Source organism: Dendronephthya gigantea, unplaced genomic scaffold, assembly GCF_004324835.1.
Source record: "Dendronephthya gigantea isolate DGI-Jeju-01 unplaced genomic scaffold, DenGig_1.0 000071F, whole genome shotgun sequence".
NCBI classification, from domain to species: Eukaryota; Metazoa; Cnidaria; class Anthozoa; order Malacalcyonacea; family Nephtheidae; genus Dendronephthya; species Dendronephthya gigantea.
Window position 1 is genome coordinate 592,474 of NW_021163081.1, and position 23,294 is coordinate 615,767.

General features: G+C 36.4%; 2 protein-coding genes and 2 pseudogenes across 2 annotated transcripts; 3 read left to right on the forward strand and 1 right to left on the reverse strand.

Moving 5' to 3' along the window:
• The first annotated feature begins 209 nt into the window (after nt 1–209).
• Nucleotides 210–1,843, forward strand: LOC114531408 (annotated as a pseudogene).
• A 7,003-nt stretch (nt 1,844–8,846) lies between these two features.
• LOC114531409 (zinc finger BED domain-containing protein 4-like) lies at nt 8,847–11,370 on the forward strand. The gene is made up of 2 exons (XM_028553021.1): nt 8,847–9,889; nt 10,779–11,370. The coding sequence occupies exons 1-2, from the start codon at nt 8,847–8,849 to the stop codon at nt 11,368–11,370; spliced, it is 1,635 nt and encodes a 544-aa protein (XP_028408822.1).
• Nucleotides 11,371–12,883: 1,513 nt separating this feature from the next.
• Nucleotides 12,884–14,149, reverse strand: LOC114531410. Its single transcript, XM_028553022.1, has one exon. It carries the CDS (start codon nt 14,147–14,149, stop codon nt 12,884–12,886), a length of 1,266 nt encoding a protein of 421 aa, XP_028408823.1.
• A 2,995-nt stretch (nt 14,150–17,144) lies between these two features.
• On the forward strand, nt 17,145–20,575 carry LOC114531411 (annotated as a pseudogene).
• Nucleotides 20,576–23,294: the final 2,719 nt, after the last annotated feature.

The following is a 23,294-nucleotide window of genomic DNA, read 5'->3' on the forward strand; positions in this document are numbered from 1 at the left end:
TCAAGAAAAATTATCAGATTAGTTTACTATATTTTTTTATTAGTTTCGGTCAATATAATTGAGTTATTTTGTCATAGTTAAGTGGTAAGTTTCATAATGTAAACAAGAGCTTCCTCCTCTTGTAATTATATATTACTACATTACCTCGACAAATTGCCGGAAAATTTCTTGCGCAATTTTGGGCCGCCTATGCTCTGGGTTCAACGAAGATGGCAGCTCTCTGTGATGCTTCATGGAAAGACGACGAGGAATTGAAGGATAAATTAGTTCAGTATGTTCGGGAGGGATTAAAAAGAGAAGAGATATTAAGTTTTGTTAAGAAAGGTTTTGGGCGATATACGTGGAGTGTATGGTCTCTTGATCGTCGCCTTAGGCATTTTGATATTTTTTATTTGGATAGAGAGGTTACTGTGGAAGATGTGAGAGAAGCTGTCGCAACGGAATTAGACGGTCCGAGCAAGCTGATAGGGTATAGACCAATGCAAAAGAAGATTCGAATAAATCACGGATTGAATGTGCCTCGCGATTTGGTTTATGCAATGATGAAAGATCTCGATGCGGAGGGTGTTGAAGCTAGAGCCCCAGCAGCGAAGAAGAAAAAAAGAACAAAGCATTTCACAACCAAAGGCCCTAACTGGGTTCACTCACTTGATGGCCATGACAAGCTCATGGGGTATCAGAACAGCACCTACCCTATCGCTATATATGGCTCAATTGATTCTGCCAGCAGAAAAGTATTATGGCTTCGAGTCTGGGTAACAAATTGTGACCCAGATGTGATTGGTCGGTTTTACCTTGAGCATTTGTATGAAACTTGACAGATGTCCACTTTTTTAAGACTCGACAAAGGGACTGAAACCACTGTGCTATGCACAATGCATGCTTTCTTAAGAAGAAGACATGGTGATATGGAACCAACTGATACTATACTTTATGGTCCTTCAACTTCCAATTAAGTAATGCCAAAGTATTGATAAGTATTTCTAGTTTGAATTTTTTAAAGCTTTAAAGGCAAATATTGAGGTATATAATTCTATATATAGTATTTATTGTCTAATGCAGATAGAGAGGTGGTGGCGTGAGATTCATGAAAGGATGGAGATGTACTTCAAAGAGCAACTAAGTTTTCTGAAGGACCAACTTCATTATGACCCACATGATAAAAAAGATAGGTAGGTAAATAGTTTTGCTTGCTGATCAAGTCAAGTCGAGTCAAGGCAATTTATGACCTAACAGCAGGCCTATCATTGCAAGGCCATATAGTGTGTTCATTCTCAAACTTTCTTTTAGATCATTGTTGGCTTTCATAATGATACCAGTTATTCAAAGAGAGTTGGACGAATTTCAAAATACTGTTTGGAATCCACACAGAGTAAGAAAACAAGACACAAACCTTCCAGATGGAGTTCCTAACCACATCCATGCATTTCCACAAGAGTATGGTCTTGAGGAATGTGGTGAGCATGTTACAAAATAATAAAAATATTGCATTGAAGCATAATTTGATGTTGTGCTATAATAATGGACACATAGGCATTATTCTTTTTTAGTGGTGAATTGCACATTTTGTACTATGTGTGCATCTAAATTAGTTTCCAAATTCCAACATTTAAAACCTTTGCACTTAATATTTTTAGGTTGGCCCATCACTGAGGAACAGCTACAAGAAGTAGCAACTGCCTCAGGTGTTTTGAATGTGCCAAATGATTTTATCACCTCCGAATTTAGAGAGCAATGTGAGAGGTTTATTCCATACCCTGAAAAGATTCAATCTTCAGAATGCAAAGATGCATTTATTTTTTTTAAAAGACAGAGTCAGTGTTTAAAGTTATTATCATTTTGACTTGTGTAACAGAACACTATAACATAACAGACTTACTGTGCATTACATATGAGTGCTATTGAGCATATAATAACACAGGGGTGGATTCACTAGCAGTGCTTGTGCAAAAAATATTTAGTTTTTTGCCTAAATTGATAAACAATCTGAAAATTATGTAAGGCAATTAATTAGCATCCAAAAAAATTGCCAAGACTCTTACCACCTAAACAACACAATTTGTCTCATTTTTAAAAATTTCTGAAAAAGCAACTCTAATTATCCCTGCAACTGGTATTTTCACCCATTGCCTAGCTGGTTGGAACTAAAACAATTGCTCTGGATGCATCCCTGGCTTAACATAACAACAACCATTTTAAATATGGCATTAATGACAAACAGTCTTACTGTCCACTTTTAAATTACAGTTCATTCTGGAATTTTTTTTCAAATTCTGTCAAACCAAGAAGTTTGCAATAAATGTTGCAATTATGTTGACTGACAAATGTGGTTATTGCATTGAATGTCATGTTTCCTGTGGAAAAGAGAAACTCTTCATCGTCCTGCAGTTCATATGAGGCAATTTCTGGGTCAAATAGCTTATGGCTACTACCCTGGATATCAACCACCATCAGCTTCTCATAGGATTTCACATAAGAATAATGACACAAGCTCTCAGCCTTCATGCGGATGTAATTTGAAGTGCCACAAAGAGTTCCATCATTATTGATGTACTTGTCAAAGCTTCCTTTAACAAACTCTTCAACAGTAACAAATTCACCATCCTCCATCTTTCCCAGGTAAATGTTATTGTAGGACATAAACTCACCATAGACCTCTTCATTATTTTGCTTGCACACCTCTTGTTAGACTTGCTACAAGTCGACTCTTTAAAGCCACACACGAGCTTTAGCGACCGAGCGTGGCGAGGTCGCGAAAGGGAGGGAAGGGAACACGCGGAAGAGACTCTTCCGTGCGTTCCCTCGCTTTCGCGACCTCGCTACGCTCGCGTGTGGGTTTAAAGAGTTGACTTGTAGCAAGTCTAACCTCTTGTTGGAGCTGCTTTGCAAAATTTCGGGCAAGTAGGTGCATTTGCACCACTTTCTTTGTGTGCTGCTCAGGGGTCTGATTTGTTGCCTTAATGTTTTCCAAGGCATTTGTTAAATACTTCTTGACTACCCAAGTGGAAGTATTGAAGCCCTCTCTACGACTTGTTGCAGAGAATGCTTTACGAAAGCCTCCTGCGCCAATTACTTCCGGATTTATAACAAACTCTACACGACAAGATTCGGGAGACCACCCCATATGATTTATATCAAAACTTGACAGCTCAATGACGGTGGATGGTTTTTCCTTTATCTCTTCTTTGCCCAGTTTCAACATATCCACCACAGACAAACTTTTTGGGAAAGTGCAACTTGGCTTTACAACGGTTGATTGTGCAGATTTTAGTGGTTGGAGGAAATTGGATGAGTACGTCTTCTCTTTATAGGTAGCCTTGTAGATTTTTCTTTCGACTGTGCCTGTGATGGTTGCAAGTCATCTACTTCGTCTTCAGCCTTCTCAATAATCCTCAAATGGATTACTTTGAGATTGGGGATTTGCTCTAATGATTGGCATGACGGCCCTTGCTCCTTTGCTAGTATATCGCAGCACATATTACCCTTTAGTTTGGACTTAAAGAATTTCTCACAAGCTGCCTTGATATTGTCGAAGGTAACCTCGTCGAAGTGGAATGGCACGAATACCCTAGGTCCCAATCTCGAATATTTTTGTGCTTTACCACAAACTTCGGATGACAGTTGTTGCACCACTATTTCATCTTTAATCCAGTCGAACTTTTTCGTATTACTCGCTATTTTGCTGTTCTTTTTTTCTTTCATGGCAGCCTTAAATTCTTTCCACGCAGCAGCCATCTTGAATGCGGATGGCCAGCACGTGGAAGCATAGGTTACGGCACAGATGATAAGTTACTTAGTGCATACTATTTGTTTACTTTACAGTTCAAAGAAGTTACCCGAAAATATGGTTCATGAGAGATCACTTAATGTTTTTAATTGTGGTTGTTTGAGCTACTTCATGTAATGCATATTATAACAGATGAACACAATTTTGGGTAACCTATAGTGGAAACACTGTGGCAGCGATAGGCTTTGAAGAATTTTACTTTTACTTTAATTTGTGTTTTATTTTGTTTTTAACTTTATTTCTTTTTTAATTTTCATTTATGTTTGTAAATGAAATGATAATTGTTATTTTTAACTTGAATTTTTTACTGGAAATGTGTTTCGATTTTACTTTAAAACACTTTTTATTCTTGTCAGAAAAAAAAAACTGATTAAAATTTGAGTGGCAGCGATGGGCCACCATACCCATGCATCATTTTGAGAATTTTTGCAAGGTTTGTACTTCAAAAGCTGGTATTTACAGTATAGTGGATAATTGATCCCTTTTGGATTTGAAGAGTAACAAGGGAAGAAATGTGGAATCGCATTTGGTGATTGTTTCACATGTTTATTTTTTACAGTCTTGTACATTGTGACAAATTAAACAAAACTCATTTTCATTATATGTGGAGACTCGTTGTGAAAAATTGAATGTTTTGCATATTTATCCAATAATGAATCCAATATCCCATCAGGTGGAGATGGATTCCATGTATTGATGAGAGTATCTACGTAATTGCAAACAACCTTCACAGCTTTTTGTCCCTCAGTGATTTCAACTGAAGCAGGAAAGTTATCTGAACTTTTTTGCTGTTTTTCTGCAATGAAACCTTTAAGTGCAATTTCTGTTAGTCTACAAAGACCTGGATCAGACTTCAATTTTGCAGAACCATTGCAATGGATACTACCTCAAGCTTGAAATTTATATAGGTACCAATGCCACTCTGCATTTAATGTTGTCATATAGCCAGTGCTTTAGAAATGATTCTAATTTTTTGGTAAAAAACCAATTTACTATGTGGGGATTTTCAAAAACATTTTTTCGTTTATCTTCAATACTCAAGTTATCAACATTCGAAGAAAAAAGAGAATGCAACTCAGGCCAATGAAGGTCTGCAGAAGAAAATGAAAAAAAAATGTAGGGGGACCTTTTGCTACAATGATTGCTTTCAAATCTTCTTATTTTAAACCAATATGCTGAGCTTCCAGTAATATTTGCTACTTATCTAGAAAGTTTGCAAATGAAAGGTGATGAATTATTACTGTAAGCCATTTCACGCAACTCATCTATTGTAAGATGTGACTCATCAGGATTTTGTTTTAAAAATATGGCATTTTGTTGAAGAGCTCGTTTTCTTTGAATCGTGTTAAGAGCCCAATATGAGAACCTGGGCAGAGAAGCAAATCTATATATCCATTTATCATTGATTTTTTCAGAATATTTAATTAGATGCTGAATACGACTGGCAAAAGGGATGTCCCTTTGCAAACATGGATTTGTTGGATCACCATTACCATCAGGAAAAAGTGTTGAAAATGCAAGAGTTGCAAGAAATGGTCTTGTATACTCATTAAGCAGTTTATTTTCAATAGTTGGCCAATCAATCAGGGGGGCATTGAGACAAGTTTTTATTGCATTGCTTTCAAGGTGGTCATTTTTAGGTTGCAGAAGGAAGCTATTTGTATCTGTTTCACAATTATAAACTTTATCTTCACTTGCAATTGGGTCAGTATGAAAACTATCAACAGTATCTGGGTACAGTATCTGGGTATGTTTCCATTGTCTGGATATTGGAAGGAATGCCATTTTCAGGTAAAGTTTCTAATGTATCTGAATCAAAATGCACATTACTATACTGCGGATTGTGTCTTATTAACCAATACAAGGCCTGCTCAACTTTTTTTTTCTGACTATAACATCTTTCATGGTGTTATCTTTTCCTTTCATTGTGACAATAATAATTGTAATTTTACTTGGACATTGTGGGAGTGATTGGGCTAGCTGTGAAACATTTTGGAGCAAATTTATGCAATGACCAAAATACCCTTTTGACCACCAGGCTTTACATAAACCCTCGTAATAGGAAGTGCTCTAGCAATTAGCATTTCTTCAGTTTGAGTTAAGTCTTTCAGTTCACTTGGCAATACAGAAGGAATCATACTATTCGCAGAAGAAAACTTTAGGGGAATTTTTTTATCAATCTTACACCTACGACAAATGTAATTATTGGAATTGCAAGATTTTGGCTTGGTTGTCAAAGGCCAGGCCTCATGACACACACTACACTGAACAAAGTATTGCATTGACTGATGAAACTTGTTGACATTGGACTCGAAATTTTCAGTGGAATATGTGCCTATCTCTTTGTGTTGCTTTGCACTTTTACCTTGTTTAGGACTTTTGCTGCTTTGACATGTTGGATTTTCTTCTTTACTACTATTTAATTGATTTGGCTTTGACTTATTACATAAATGATTGCATGTAACTGTACAGGAATCAGAAGAATGCTTTTTTTTTAATATTGACCTCTTAAACTTTGTTCCTTGAAACTTAATTGTGAATCAATACTATTGCCATTTATTCTATCCTCATTTAAAGTTGGCATTGGTAACTCACTTCTTGTAACTACTTTATTTTGCTTTGATAATGTGTAGGGTGTGTCTTTTACAGTAAATGTAGAATCATATTAATATTGCTTTCTTTTAAGCAATTGTCTTCCCAGAGTTTTTTTTGTTATACTCATGTTATGAAAATTATCAATGTTTTTGCATATAAACAGTGAATCATTGGTACTGGTTACGTCCAGAACAACATCATAATGTACACCATTAGTATGTTGAATGTAAATGTAAAACTTATTCCATGTATAATGAGCACAAACATTAGTGTATATGTAAATGTCTGTACTAAGCAAGGAGGAGGCAGCAAATATTTCAATGTCTGTACCCTACACCCTTTCTTGGTGCATTCCATTAGACTGAAAATAGTTGTTTAAAGACATGCCCATATGTGGTAGCAACAGGTTTTCAATCCACCGTAATAAAAAAGATGGCGCCGCGCGTTGCATTTTGGTAAAATCGACAAATTGAATTTATAATTAGCTCATGGAATTAGCGCGAAACATAAATAAACATGGCGAACAGTAGTGTGAAGTTGACCGAAGAAGATATTCCTGGAGCTAAGCTTACCAAAAATGTCACGGATATCACAAAATCTGAAGCAATAAGATGGTTGAAATGCAGGGGTTGTAGGAAATTGAACGAACTGACGCTACAACAATTAAAAGACAAGTAAAGACCTTGTAAATGTTTTGAATATTTTTGAAAATATGAACAAATGCGGATTAATTTTAAATTTGTTTAGCCCAAATTTCATGCGGAAATGTTCTATTTCAGAGTAAGTTTGTACATTGCCAATGGTTGGAATACAATGCTTTTGAAAGACCCAGATAATGGGAAAAATTACGAAAGGAAACGAGTTGTTCTCCTTGATCCAAAACAATTTGAACTGGAAGTGATTTTAAACAGCAGTATAGAAGATAACTGGACCACTTCAGTCGAAAACATTCCTCGTATAACACATTCGACAGTTGAAGAATATTTCAAATTAGCAGGTGATAAAAGACATGTTACAGAGGGTTATGCTTTCTCAAAAACTAAAAAGTTTGAAACCAGTGGTAAAAGAATACAAATTAATAATTTATTAAGTCATGAACAAAAATTTTTGCTGGAAGGTTATACCAGGCCGTCTATGAAGCAGGCTAAAAATATTTCCCAAGGAGAAAATTTGTACAAATGCAGAATAGTGTTTGACTCTAAAACTGGCAAGATTTTGGCTGCTAAAGACCTATCTTGTCCTGCTGGGAGCCGTGGGTTTTATAAACACATTGCTGCACTGGCGTATAAACTTGTAGATGTTATCATAGCTGGTGGTAAAGAGTTGCCAAAACCAATTAGCTGCACTGAAACAAGACAAAAGTGGGGTGTTCCTTCGCTAAAAGCAGCCCAGGACCCTGAAAAAGAAGTGATGAAGAGAAGGCTGTTACAAGATATAGTATTTGAAAAACATATTTCCAAGAGAGATGTCAATGGGGGAAGAAAACGAAGGCTTCCTAGTGAGATATTTCACAGTTACCAATCAAAGCCAGTTGGAGAGCCACCTATTGATAGAGAGGATGTGGAAAACTTTTGTAAATCTTTGAAGTCTTCAAAATGCTCTAATATTCTAGTTGATGTTCTGGGGGATAATGTTCAGTCCAACAAATTTCTGGAAGATCAAGTGAGAGTAGCTGAAAATCATTCAGAGACCAGAGCTGCTCAAGGAAGTTCTGAGTGGTTTCAACAAAGAATAGGAAAAGTCACTGGCTGTAAAGCACCAGCAGTCATAGGGCTGTATGGATCAAAGGAATTTGGTGTAACATGGAACTGCATAAAAAATAATCTACCAGAACCACTTAAAAACTTCCCTAATTTCAAGAGAGGCCACCAGTATGAATCTGAAGCTGCACACTGCTTTACCAAATGTTCAGGAATTTTAGTAAATGAATGTGGATTTATAAGTAGAAAGACTGATGATAATTATGGGGCTTCTCCAGACAGAACATTTGTAGTAAATGAGGATATCTGTGAAGTATCTGACACTGTAACTGGTAGGGATGAGCCGATTAATCGGTAAATAATCGGCAAAGCCGATTAATCGGCCTTTTTTAAAATAATCGGTAATCGGCCGATTATTGCCTGATAATCGGCAATAAGACTTTTTCTGTTTCTGCCAAGAAAATGATAAAATAACTGAATGAAAGTGAATAGATTTTCAATTTTTCACGTTGCGGGCGTCAAAAAAGTGAAAAAACCCACGTCTTTTGTCTCATCTGTGTTTGAGGAAGTCATTAAAAACAATTAAGCCACCGACGCATTCCGATGCCTCAGCGACGCATTCCGATGCCTCAGCAACGCATTCCTATGCAATGAGTCATACTATAATGTGTTTTCTGATTGGCTAAAATAAATCAGGATGTTTGTTATAAAATGCAGAGGAAATAATTTTCTAGCAGTATCACGAGAAATTTTCGCAGAAGCTAATGGCGCACGCGGTAAAAAGTGCAGTTTGGACATATTTTGACATTTTGGAAGATGACAACACGAAAGCTATGTGTAAAGTTTGTCAGGAAAAAGGCTCTCGAGTTATAATCAGCAGAGGAGGAAAAACATGCAAGCAGTTCACCACGACAAACATGCGCAATCACCTCCGCAAGCATCCGACGGAATTTCTTGCACTTTCATCAGATGAAAAGGAAAAGAATATTGAAAAAGATAAAAGAACACTACAAGACACGAACTCAAGCACGGTGACGATGAGAAAGAAACTAAAAACGCAGATGTCATTAGAACAAAGTGTTGAAGCCGGTCGAACTTGGGATATGAACAGTCGTCAAGCCCAGCATATTACCAAACTAATCGGTGAAATGATAGTTCTTGACAACCAACCATTCCTAATTGCCGAAGATCTGGGTTTTATGCGTCTGATGAAACATGTAGCCCCGCGTTATCATTTACCGAGTCGACACCACTTTAGTGATGCTGTAATTCCCAATTTAGTGAAACGACCCGAAGCAGCTGTTGCCAAAATGTTGGAAAAGGCAAAACATTTCTCCTTTACTTCAGACATTTGGACATGTTCCCACAACAACGATGCGTTCATTAGCCTGACAGCCCACTGGATTGATGAAAATGAAACAAAGTTCCCGCAGCAGTCAATCGTACTACAATCAAGTTTCTTCCCCGGAAGCCACACCGGGCCGCGAATCGCTGAAAAGTTTACAAGCATGTTGTCAAAGTGGACTATCGACAGTTCAAGATGTCACATCGTTGTTACTGACAATGCGAGCAACATGACAAATGCCGTACAGTTGGCCGGTTTGACGGGCAGCCCATGCTTCATTCACACACTGCAGTTAGCGATCAGCGATGCCATCTTTTCCCAAAGAAGTGTCAGCGACATGATTGCCAAGGCGAAACGAATGGTCACACACTTTCGTCACTCGCTCGGAAGTAGCAGGCTAGCAGAACTCCAAAGTGATCTGGGTCTTCCAAAGAAAAAGTTGATTCAGGATGTGGCGACAAGGTGAGTTAAATTATAAGTTATTGCCGTGTGCGTTACAACCATAGGCGGCCCAAAATTGGCGGCGAAAACTTTTTTGACTATGTAATGTATAATATATAATTACATAAGGTAGGAAGCTCTTTTTTACGTTACGAAACTTACCACTTAGACTATGACAAAATACATCAATTATATTGACCGAAACTAATAAAAATATATAGTAAACTAATCTCTGATAATTTTCCTCGCTTCTTACATGCGATTTACGATTTAAAACTACTTTTAACATGACAAAATACGGCAATATTTTTATAGTTTTTGATCAAAAATATTTCGTACGATGCGGGATGACAGTGGTCTCTGTATTCGTCACTGTTTTGAAATATTTTACATGATCCTATTGGTTGAAAAAAGAAACAAACTGTAAAGTATTTGAACGAACTTTTTTCAACCAATAGGATCATGTAAAATATTTCAAAGCAATGACGAATACAGAGACAACTGTCATCCCGCATCGTACGAAATATTTTTGATCAAAAACTATAAAAATATTGCCGTATTTTGTCATGTTAAAAGTAGTTTTAAATCGTAAATCGCATGTAAGAAGCGAGGAAAATTATCAGAGATTAGTTTACTATATATTTTTATTAGTTTCGGTCAATATAATTGATGTATTTTGTCATAGTCTAAGTGGTAAGTTTCGTAACGTAAAAAAGAGCTTCCTACCTTATGTAATTATATATTATACATTACATTGACAAATTGCCGAAAAATTTTTCGGCCGCTAATTTTGGGCCGCCTATGTTACAACCTTGAAACTTGACAAATGTTTTGCATGTTTTAAAACGATAGTGTTTGTTTTATTTATTAACCACCAATATCAATATGGATGTTTTTTTTCGTTTTGCAGATGGAATTCCACTTACTACATGTTGGACAGGCTGTTGGAGAATAAGAGGGCTGTCACACTCTACTCTGCTGAAACACCAACCACAACTCTTTCGCCCAACGAGTGGTCGTTGATGGAGAAGGTCCTTCGCTTGCTTCAACCGCTCGAGGAATACACTAAGCTGATGAGCAACAACAATTCGTGCATATCCGAAGTGATTCCCGCCATTACAGTGTTGAAGAAATTTTTAAGCAGAGATGACGGCGAGAAGACAGCTGGAGTACGCACAATGCGCGATGAGCTGAGCAGTGCCTTGGAAAGAAGATTCCAATCAACCTTTTCCAACAAGAATTTCGTGTTGGCTACGACTATTGATCCAAGATTCAAAACAAAGTTTTGTAAAGATGATGGTCGTTCTACGCTGATTGATGAGCTCAATTCTGGCCAAGATTCCTCAGAGTCCGTTACGTCAAGCCCAAAGGAGAAAGAGTCGGTAAGCCGCAGTGATGGGCCGCATCAAGCACTGTGGTCGTGTTTTGATGAGATAGTTGCATCTGACGAGTGCGTTACAAGTCTTGAAGAAGAGGTCAACGCATTTCTCAGTCTTCCATAGCAACCGTTACAAGCGTGTCCCTATACCTGGTGGGTCTCCAACAAGAAAGCCTATCCGAATATTTTCAGCATCGCGCTGAAGTATCTAAGTCCACCAAGTTCAAGTGTTTATTCCGAGCGTGTATTCAGTGAGGCTGGGAACATTTCAACTGAAAACCGCAGTAGACTAGCTCCACATAAAGCTGACAATATCCTCTTTTTACATCATAATCTACCAAAACTCAACTTTGAATATTGACATGCGAGAATGAAGCCGATTTTCATTGTAAATAGTGTATATTGTAAACATTAAAACCGCATTTGGCGCATTTACAACTTAATGGTTATTCATCTGTTACTTTTCCTTTTAATTTTTAAATAATCGGCAGCCACCGATTAATCGGCCAATTAGTTCCAATAATCGGCTCATAAATAATCGGCCTCAGTAATCGGCAATTTTCCTTATCGGCTCATCCCTAGTAACTGGAGATGCCTATAATGATTGTATGGAAGGATTATGTTTACTTGAAATCAAAACTCGAGCAGCAGGAAATTTGGAACCATTAACAGCTGTGACCGGTGCACATGTCACACAAGTCCAGCTGCAGTTGGAATGTGCAGAAGCTGAAAGTTGCATCTTACAGTCCTATGTTCCTGAAACTAAGAAAGCTAAATACTTTCTGATCAAGAAGAACAAACAGTTTATAACCTGTTTCACTAATGTATGCAATGCCATCATTAAAGATGAACAGTATAATATAGTGTTAGTTGATGAAAATAAATATGCTAAAGAAATACATACCTGTTTAACTGGACAAATTCCAACTTTTAAGAAATTATTACCTCTCAGACAATGGGCTAACGAAATTGCTAAATTATCAAGGGAAATAACCTTTAATAAAAATTAGATTGATAATTTAATTTCTTCACTTAAATTATTTACATTCAAAAACATATATATGTACTTGTTTTATACTGTAACTATACTGAAATATATTATGCTATTATTTTTTATTACAATTCAATAAATTATTTAATTATATTAATTTAGTGTACAATATTTTACATATTACAAATATTCAACAGGTGCAGTTGCTTTACTTACATAATTGTTTACATCATTGTGATATGTTAACATTACATCCGAATAATTATTAACTCTATTTATTTACATCATTCTCAACTTATATCTGGAATTGGTTGTCTGAATGGTGAACAGTTTCTGGTACTAAATAGTGATGGGTAATAAATATAAGAACCTATACATGCTATGCACAACGCCTCATTGTTTCCCTTAAAACCAGCCTCTCACCTACACCTACCCACCTTATTTTATATATATTTGTGAATGGAAAATTCTTGGAAGGTTTTATAAAATCACCAAGACTATCCACCTGCCAACAACCAGCTCCTGGAGCATTAGAAAATTAACTATTGTGAATCATGAAGTGATGCTGGGAGAGGATGTAATGGGTCTCAAGCATGTATATTTTACTCACAGCTTTGTAGTGTGTAAATGTACAGTGTAAATATTGTCATTCCTCTCTCTGGAATTGTTCATTACAAACAAGAGGTGGAAGAAATGCAGTTAGTCTGCAACACACCTTCCACATTTTGGACGAAAGATGTTCATAACGGATAGGGATTATCCCTTTTAACCACCTGTCGCCATGGTGAGCAAGCTTTAATATACCACTTTGTTTTACAATCTCCTCATCTGAAATACTTCCTGGATAAATGTCACATGCAAATACAGGCAACAGAGTGGGTGAAATGCCAATAAGGCCCTTCCCAGTGTTGTGGCTTTTGTATTCTGACCATGTCGCACTTTGTTGTATAACTTGAGATGGTTTTTCAATAAAGATTTCTGTGCAGTCTATTATCAAATATGTGTCCTTGTACTCTCCCTTAAAACAAGATGGTAAGTGCTTCTCCATATTCTGATGACTAGTTGTTAAGTTTAGCTGACAAAGACAATAATCCAATCTATCAATCCAGGTACAAACTATCTGAGACACCACATTTTGCTTCAAACCAAACCTTTCTGCGAGATCCTGCCCCAAAAGACCAAGTTTCAGCCTGTTTAAAGTCAAGAACAGTTCATCAATGTCTTCAAGGGTTCTTTGCCTCCCTCTGGCATTCACATACGAAGGATCTTTTGCTTTATTGCTATAACCATTATAATAATTCAAGACGAACCCTGGTTTTGGTTTCACAAAATTGTAGATGGCAAGGAAAGTATTATAATCTGGTAATCCAGTAAAAAATCTGATGTCCGAATCGGAGTACATGAATCGTTTTGCCCCAAATCTCTCGACGCTGCTTTTTAATTCTTCCTTTTCCACGTCGGCACTCCCTTTCTCTAAACGCTCCACATTTGCGGTTTCGATAGCAGCATTGACTGAGTCACTTTCCGCGGACATGGTCGCAGCCGATGACGAAATTTCTTGACTTAGGTCAATTTCATAAGCGGCCGTATTTAGACGCTTTGGACACACCGGTGGTGGTTTATTTTCATATAATAATGCGGATATGTCAACTGGCCAGACAAGGCTTCCCAGTTCTTTGTCCCACCGAGGAAAAATGGATGGTACATTGTTGTTCCCGAGCTTCCTGCCACCAACAAAGTGAGCACTGCAGACTCTGTCGCCCTTTGACCACTCATAACCTTGCCCAGTTAATGCGATATTTTTTATCCATTTCTGCCGTAGCGTATCATTTTTTGGAAAGCTGTAGAACTTTAATGTCTTGTTTATCCAGCTTTTATGTTTACATTGCGCCACAGCGCACTTGTATGGCATTTTCGGCGCAGAAATTTATTAGAAAGCATTATGCCATATTGTTTATTTACAAATAATTGCAAGCTAGCTAATTATAAATTCAATTTGTCGATTTTACCAAAATGCAACGCGCTGCGCCATCTTTTTTATTACGGTGGATTGACCTCATGTGATTTAATATCTTATGTCTTACTACACTATGGTAAACCTGTCGGCCTGTAATGAGGTAAGAAAGTGCTTGGAATAGACCATTTCCATCACCAAGTAATTGATTATGTACTATTGCTGGTTCAGTTAGGAGCTTTGCAATTGCTGGCCTTATTGGCAAAATCAGTGGTAAATCAACCAAAGAACACATGAACCTTTGCGCATTTTCATGAATGGGAACAAAAGCATAAGAACGTGCCATAATTATTACTTATTTTTATATATATATATATATATATATATAATTATATATATATATATTATATAGTCATACAGAGCATCACAACTCACCTCGATTTACAGAAAATAATTGACGCAATTGAACACTATAAAAACAACATAAAACTTTTTTTAAAATCAGGCATGTCAAATGCCAATTCAAATGATGGAACACAAGGTGTGACACGATGCTGAAACCCACAAACAGAACTCACAAACAATTATAAAAGCACAAGGCGTAACAAATACAATAATGCAAATATTAATATTATAAAAGCTCAAAATACAATAATGCAAATATTAATATATAAATCCATACCTCAAATAAATTATTTGATGTATTAAAATACACTATAAATATCCGGCGGAGAGGCTGAAGACCAACCATGTGGTTTGCAGATCTGAAAATATAAAAATACAAAAAAGAAATGAGTGACAATGGTATAAAACATGATAAATAAATAACGAAAAATCAAATAAGTAATTGAATAAACATTTAATAATTGTCCATTGAACAAAACACTGAAACCCACAAACAGAACTAACAAACAATTATTTAAGCACGAGGTGTAACAAGACACTGTTAAAACTCGAGGCATGACACGACGCAGAAACCCAAGGTGTAACTGATATCAATGGTATAAAACATCACAAATAAATAATCGAAAATCAAATATATCATTGAATAAACATTTAATAATCGTCCATGGAACAAAACGCCGAAACGTACAAACAGAACTCACAAACAATTCTTTAATTTAAGCGTGAGGCGTAACAAGACACTATCAAAACAAGGCATGACACAACGCAGAAACCCAAGGCGTAACTGATATCAATGGTATAAAACATCACAAATAAATAACCGAAATCAAATATATGATTAAATAAACATTTAATAATTGTCCATGGAACAAAATGGCGAAACACACAAACAGAACTCACAAACAATTATTTAAGCACGAGGCGTATTAAACAAGACACTATCAAAACTCGAGGCATGACATGATGCAGAAACCCAAAGCGTAACTAATATTTAATAATCATTTAACAAACATAATCCATACCTTTCAAGTAGTTTTACACTACGATTTAAGTCGCTTCAAGACACAGTCGAGGACACAGTGACAGAAGTTGCCAAGGCGTGTTTGTATAGAAATCTATAAAAAAAATTACAAGACAACACTAAAATACCATGCTCACTACACAATGCTCACTATGAATCAACAAAGGAATATAAACTTACCCTTCAAGCTTTCCACATCAGCGACGGATCATAAAACGAATATCACCTAAATCAAACTGAAGCACCTAAGAAAAACTTTGACCTCTCACGTCCAAGTGTCCAAGATCAGGCAAATCATTTTGAAAACTTGTGCTTCCACATGGAAAATAAAACGTAGACGGTTGATCATCATCCATGATTCCGATATACAAGTTTTTTGGTGTCGAATTAAAAATACAAATAATGAAGCATATGATATGAAAAGGTTTCTCCGTAAAAAAGTTTATTATAACACTTGGAAGGTTTTCTTAGTTTGCCAAAATTGTGTGCAAGCTATTACTCAAAAGTTGTGAAAACACAACCGACAAAAAGCCTACTGCGCATTTCTGATATCGCACGACCACAATGCACTGCGGTAAACACTGGCTTGAGATAAAATCCCCTACACACACAAATTAGGTCTGCTGCTACGCTCGCTCGCTTCAGGCTCGCTCGCTCCGCAGCAACTGGCAGAGTGTTTAAAGTGTATATGCAATGAAAATTTCGCTTTTGGGTTTTTTATATTTTCTGAAAATTTGTTCTTTCCCGATCATAAAGATACCAAAATTGTCGACAAATTCGGACTAGAAGTAAGAAAAATTTAGGTTCAAAGTTGGGCTATGAAAATAAAAACTGTTGAAATTCCTCGCGCGGCCAAAAGGTCGTGATGACGTATGCAGTGTGACACAGTGCGCTCTTCCTATTTAGAAATACTATAAACATTGGAGCGTCTACCACGTAAAATCGCAATATTTTTGCACTTTGATGAGCTCCCAAAGAAATATGCGTCTTGTAGATGCAGCGTATTGGTCAAGTGAAGACCATCATATCAAAATACATCAATTTTTACTTTTTAATCACCTATATAAGCGGCCGAATGTAGCTTTGAACATTTGAACTGTAGACATTTTCGTAGGTATCTACAGGGACAGTTTTTATATTTGTATAATATGTTATTCTGTAAACCTAGGTAGATTTATAGACATCCCCGTTTGCCTGACGTTACAGTATTTTGACATGTTCTAGCTGTTTTCGTCTATTTGTGGTGATTAGATGCGCTGTATCGGTATCCTGTTTACGCGCAATTTATTCCTTAGTCACTAATTGCGGTTGCTGCGTCAGTATGGGTATACGCACTTATACTAGAATATTAGTTGTTACTGAGTAGATATATAACCACAAAAACCAAGGTGGTGTGCGCAAATCCTGAGGGCGGATTTCCACTGTCGCATTTCCACTGCCATCACATCTGCGCATTCACGCAAAAGCCCTCTATAAAAACTGCGCAGCAACAATCATTATTCATTTTCCATCGAACGCGATCGAGCAATGGCTTCAAGCATAAAAAGGGCGAAAAGGGGTAAATACTGTGTTTGTGGAGGTCCTGGATTGCGCAGTTGCACAAATACCTATCACGTTGAAGGGATATCAATGCACAAGTTTCCCGAGAACGAGGAACAGCGGAAAAACTGGATAAAATTCGTGCGAAGACATCGGCCAAATTTTGTTCCAAGCAAATCGTCAGTTATATGTTCCGCGCATTTCGAGAAATCTTGCTTCGCAACAAGGTATCATGTTGGGGTGCCTGACGAACTCAAACCAAAAGCTAGATATCTAACACCAGGGTCTGTTCCAACTAAAGATACTGTCATCCTGGATGAAATGCCAACTACTTCACGTGCTAAAAGAAGGGTGAGTCTTTTATTCAAACAACTTGACAAAAAATATTTGAATATTTTTTTTGCGTGTTGAATATTATTTGTTATATCAATCTCTTTTTTATCAACAGATAATACGGCACCAGTTATCACCGCTATCGGTGATTCCAACCAAGACGAGGAAGAGCACACAACTTCAGATGAAGATGAAGCAGATAAAATTGAATTAGATGAAATGCCTACACAAGAGACAGCATGCGAAAGTCCGATTCTTTCTGACAATCCAAATGAAGAGAGTTTTATATCCGAAGATCAGGAATTGCTTCGGTGCACCAAATGTGATCTGGAAAAAGAAAAACTAGAGAACCTTCAGAGAGTACGTTCTGTGCAAAAACATCGCCTTTTAAAGAGAAAGCGGCAAATAACAGCATTAAGGAAGGAGAGTAAAAACCTCAAAAAGGTTGGTTCTAAGTTACATGATTACTGTGAAAGTGATACTACAGTCTCACATGATTATTTTAGGGCTTGTTGAAGTGAGTTCTTTAGAATGAGCTACTATAAATATTTTGTTATTTTTCTAAGATCGTTGAATCTTTGCGACAAGAGATGTCCTCCAGTTCGTCTGAAGACGAGAGTAGAAGTAACTACGATTCCGACGAAAACAAAACTGGTGAAGATATAGGCATCTTGGATGAGGCTTTGGATGATGAAGATGGATCACTGGCAAACAGCTCTGAAGGTGAATTGATCGATAATTTTAGAGATCCAGATTGGAATGCCAATATGGAGGATGAAGAAACAGACTCGTCAGCTGATGATGAGCTCGAAGACGATGGAGAGGAAGTACGAGAGGGCACATCACAAGATGCAAGGTAGATTTTTATATACACGCAGCATCAGTGAATAATTCATAAAATACTTTGAAAAATACGGAAATATTATTTCGACATATTACTACTGTTGTTTTTTAGATTAGCGGATACAGAGCCAAAGTTTATAGTTTTTTACAGTATGTTGGTTTCACTGTTTTCATTGTTCTGCTTTCACTGCAAGACCGAATCGCCAAGTGTTGACATAAAAGTTCGTGGAACAATGGCAATAGTGGAACAAAGATGTAAAGCATGTAAAGGATCTTACACGTGGAGAAGCCAACCGTTAGTGTTAGGAAAACATCCTGCTGGCAATATTCTGCTGAGCTTCGCAATTCTCATGTCCGGATCCTCTGTTAGCAAAGTTCTTCTACTCTTCAGGCATTAGGACTTTAAAATACTGCGCGAGAACCTTTTTCTATCATCAAAGAAAATTTATCTTTCCATTGATACTACAGTATTGGGAAAAATCTCGAGGTATTTTAATAAGCCAGTTAAAAGAGATAAAAGACAGTGTTTGGGCTGGAGACGGTAGATTTGATAGCATGGGACACAGTGCGAAATATGGATGTTATACCATGTTGAATTGTAATTTAACTAAACTGGTACATTTCGAACTACTTCAGGTATTGTTTTTATCTAAATATGGCTTTTGCAGTTCTTTATATTATGACTGTTTTAACCACGCAAACACCAAAATTGGTTATAGGCTAACGAGGTTGGAAGCAGCAATAAAATGGAGTTAGAGGGGGCCAAACGCTCGTTTGACGCAATAAAAGGCAAGGAAAACCTTCCAATTAACACATTTGTATCCGATCGTCATCGTGGTATAGGTAAGTGGATGAGAACCATGCAGAGAGATACCACTCATTACTACGACATATGGCACCAGGCAAAGTCTACGGTGAAGAAGGTTTTAAAAGCTAGCAAGGAGAAGGGTTGTGAAATATTAGCAGAATGGGCTAAATCCATCAAGAATCATTTATACTGGTGTGCTACATCTACCAAAGCTGGGTTTTCATCTCTCATAGAGGCAAAATGGTTGTCATTTATGAGGCATGTGAATAATGAGCATGACGGGCATCCAAACGCATTGTATGACAAGTGTCATCATGGTGATATTACAGAAACTAAGAAGTGGATTAAAGTTGGTTAGTAAAAATTTACCACTATTCTTTCAAGAATGTGTACAAAATAATTGAGTAGGTTTTTTAACTTACATTTTTAGGATCAAAACCCTATCAGAAGCTAAATAATATTTTAACAAAGAAAACCCTTGTAAAAGACATTAAGAAGCTTTCACCCGTAGTCCAAACCAGCTCATTGGAAGGGTTTCATTCAGTGCTAAATCACTGGCATCCTAATATGATATGCTTCTCATGGTTGGGGACATACTGCAGGTATGTACAAATGAGGTACCTTACTTCCAATTGGTATGCTCAAAACAATTGATATTTTATTGTTTTCATTTAGACACATCCTAGCATGCCTGCACTTTAATGAAAATGTCCACAGAGAGACCAAAACCTCAAAAAAAGGAACTCCTTATATCAGAGTAACATACCCAAAGTTCAAATTAGGGGAAGAAATGGTCAGGGAGATTGCTGTCCCAGCAACATATGGTATGTAAATGCTTTAGTGAAGTGTCATAAATCCTTGTATAATTGCTGTAACACATGTTCTGTAATATTTTGTTGACATTTTCTTTAGGTTATGTAGATGAAATGCGCAAAGATCTCCTATATAATTGCAACAAGGCAGATCTGAAAAAAACATATGACACACACAAAGCTAAAGAACCAGATTCTCTAACAAGCCAGTTCTCTAATCGCAGAACTAAAGAGGAAGCTATTAGAAACCAGGCACAGAGAAAAGGGAAAACAACTAAATTATTTCCTTCAGGTAAATCTTGGTATATATTTCCAACCTACAAGACCTCTTGTATTTCATTTTAAAACTGATTGTTCTCTCTGATCTAACAATTTTATGCCTATAGCTAAATTATACCATAACCATGTGTCAATGGTGCATTTCATAGGTAAAAATTAGACATTATATACTTAATTTAGTTGAAACTCAAGAAACATTGATCAGCAGGGAAAAGGCTAGCACCAGAAAAAAACAGGGGCAAAAGCGCAAGGCACCATGTTGCAAAAAATGTGGAGAGCCAATGAAGGGGCATCAAAAAGGTACTTGTCTAATGAATTCAGCTCATCAACAACAGAATGATTAAAGTTTAAAAAATATGTAAGTTATTTTAATTGTAATATATGTAATATATTTTTATATGCAATAAAACGTTTATACCTAGATTATGTATGCACAAGTGCCTTTTATCTTGTTCTCTGTTGGGATGATTTATAGCCAGTTGTACTTGGGGATAAATACCTCTTCCTGATTTCATTATACAAGCATGCAGGAAGAGGTCTAGAATTTTCCCACCCAAGCATACCAAATAGCCAACGCACCACCCATCTGTATGCCACTGCTCGAAGATATCTATTATAAAAATAATCAAACAGAGGGTTGTTTATAATTTATACATTTGGTAGTTTACCCTTTTCACTTAGACTAACAAAGCATTGCTTTATTATGAATGACTCAATGAGTGCAACCAAATCAATCCTTGTAATATATACTGAGATAATAGAAATGGAACATCATAGCTCGCACAGGCTAAGATAAAATAAAACCGTATAAAACATAACGAAACAGTTTGACTTATGCGCCTATCAATGTTTAGCCCCAGGGTGGGGGGGGCGGGCAACCCCCGGGAAATTGATCGTTTAGACTACTCCGAGAGTCGGGAATTTGACAATACTGAGGGACCCTAGGGTGGGGAAATTCGACATGGTGGCCATTTTGAATAATTATTAAATGACATGTGGAGCTTTCTCGACGATTCTTGACAAACAAATATGGATAGCATAAAGGTAAGAAAATAGTATTAAAATAGATTTATAGAATATATATTTTATATACATTTAGTACTTTGTAGATCTATCATATATAAAATGATTTTATTGTTGTTTATTATATTAAATATTGAACATTTTGCCTTTTGGGACATGAATATTTATTTAACATATCAGCATATTTTATTAAATATATTATAAATATTCATGTAGTTGACCATCTTTGAAAGTATTTGCAAAATTTTAATAATTATTTTAATAATATATTTAAAATAAATTCAGGTACTTATTGAGTTTGGAGTAAGCAGAAAAATTGTCGAAATTCAAAAGGGTGAGAGTGTTGAGCATGTTATAAAAAAAGCCAATGATTTATTTGGAATTAAAAGCAAGGCATTACTACAAGAATATGATGAAGATTGGGATGCTTGGATAGATTTGCAGAGTGTTTGCCATCTGAGAGATCGACAGAAGCTTCGCCTTTATACAGTTTCTCAAGAAATGGAACAGGTTATCTATATATATTTATATACATGTTTTATTTATATATTATATGGCCGGCATGGGGATCTTGTGCCTGAATGGCATGCACTGATTGGTTGTTTGCCAGTCATTTAATATTAATTATTCCTCCAGTAATGGACTGCTGTCATAGTATAAACAGTCCAACTTTCATATTCTTTTCAAAAACTGCGGATGAAATAGATGAATAGAACTACGTAATTTTCAGTTGGTATTCAATTCAATAATAACTTTTATAGAGTCATCTCATGTTGATATTTATTATGCTTATTTGTGGAATCAGGCTTTTAAATGACTTCTATTATGTATTAATGACTGCTATTAAGGGATGAATATATTAAAATGACTGGGATATTTTTAGAAACCATCAACTACAGATTCATCTGATATTGCCACCAGTGCAATTTCCATAAATACAAACATCTCAGGTAACTTTTTAATAATAACCGTATATAATATTACAGGCAAACCAAGGCCGCTTTAGCATATTTTTTATTTGTTCAAACTCAGCTAAAACCAATCACCAGGGGTTTAATTAGACCTATGGCTATGTCATATACATATTTCATAAACTGTTTAGTCAAAATTACCCGCTGGTGATTGGCCTTTGCCTTAGTTTCAAAACATCACAAATCTGCAAATGCGGTTTGCCTGTTCGAGCTGTAAGCCCCAGAGCTTTCCCACTAATATTTGTACATTTTTGTACATTTTCAACAGAACAAAGCAAAGTTTCACAGTCAACACTGGTAATAAGGAGTGGTCAAGTAAAAATTGGACCTCGATTGCAGGTGGGTTACAAATACTGTAATTTAATCATATAATTATTTCATTTCCAGTGACCCTTGTTAGAAATGTACTTACACAGAGTAAAATGTGCACCATTTGATCAATAGTCAAAATCAGAATTATGTCTTTTTAAGTAAAGTATATACCATAGTTAACAATGTGCTGTAGTTTGTAATTGTTACGACAAGCAGTGCTTCAATCTACTAAGTTTATATTTGCTGTATGAATTATTTAGGAGTGTAATTTTGTGAAAAGCAGCAAGGAAGAAATATACCAGGCAGCTAAGATATATGGTAGAGATCATAACAGAGCTTTAACATCTTACGAACTGGCTGTGAATGGAGAAGCTGGAAGATTAGCTTCAGATGATCCAAGCTTACTCTGTAAAAGAGATGTTTTATATGAAAAGGCAAAGGAATGTGTCAGATCTAGCAGCACATTTTCATTCAAGAAGGGGCAATCACGGTCAAACCTAGCTAGTAAGTCTACAACACCAGCAAAAAGAAAGTACACTAATGAATTGTGTCGGGAAGACCATATTACAAAGCTTATCGAAGATATTGATGGTAAACAGAAGCAAGTAAAATTTAAACTTTTATATCAAAGGAAAGCCCAAGCATCAAAAGATTGGGAAACCTGTGAGAGGCTTCAAAGTGAAGTAAATATGTTACGAAAGGGAATACATTCCCTTGAGCAAGAATTAAAAGTTTTTAAAAGAAAGCAGCAGAAATC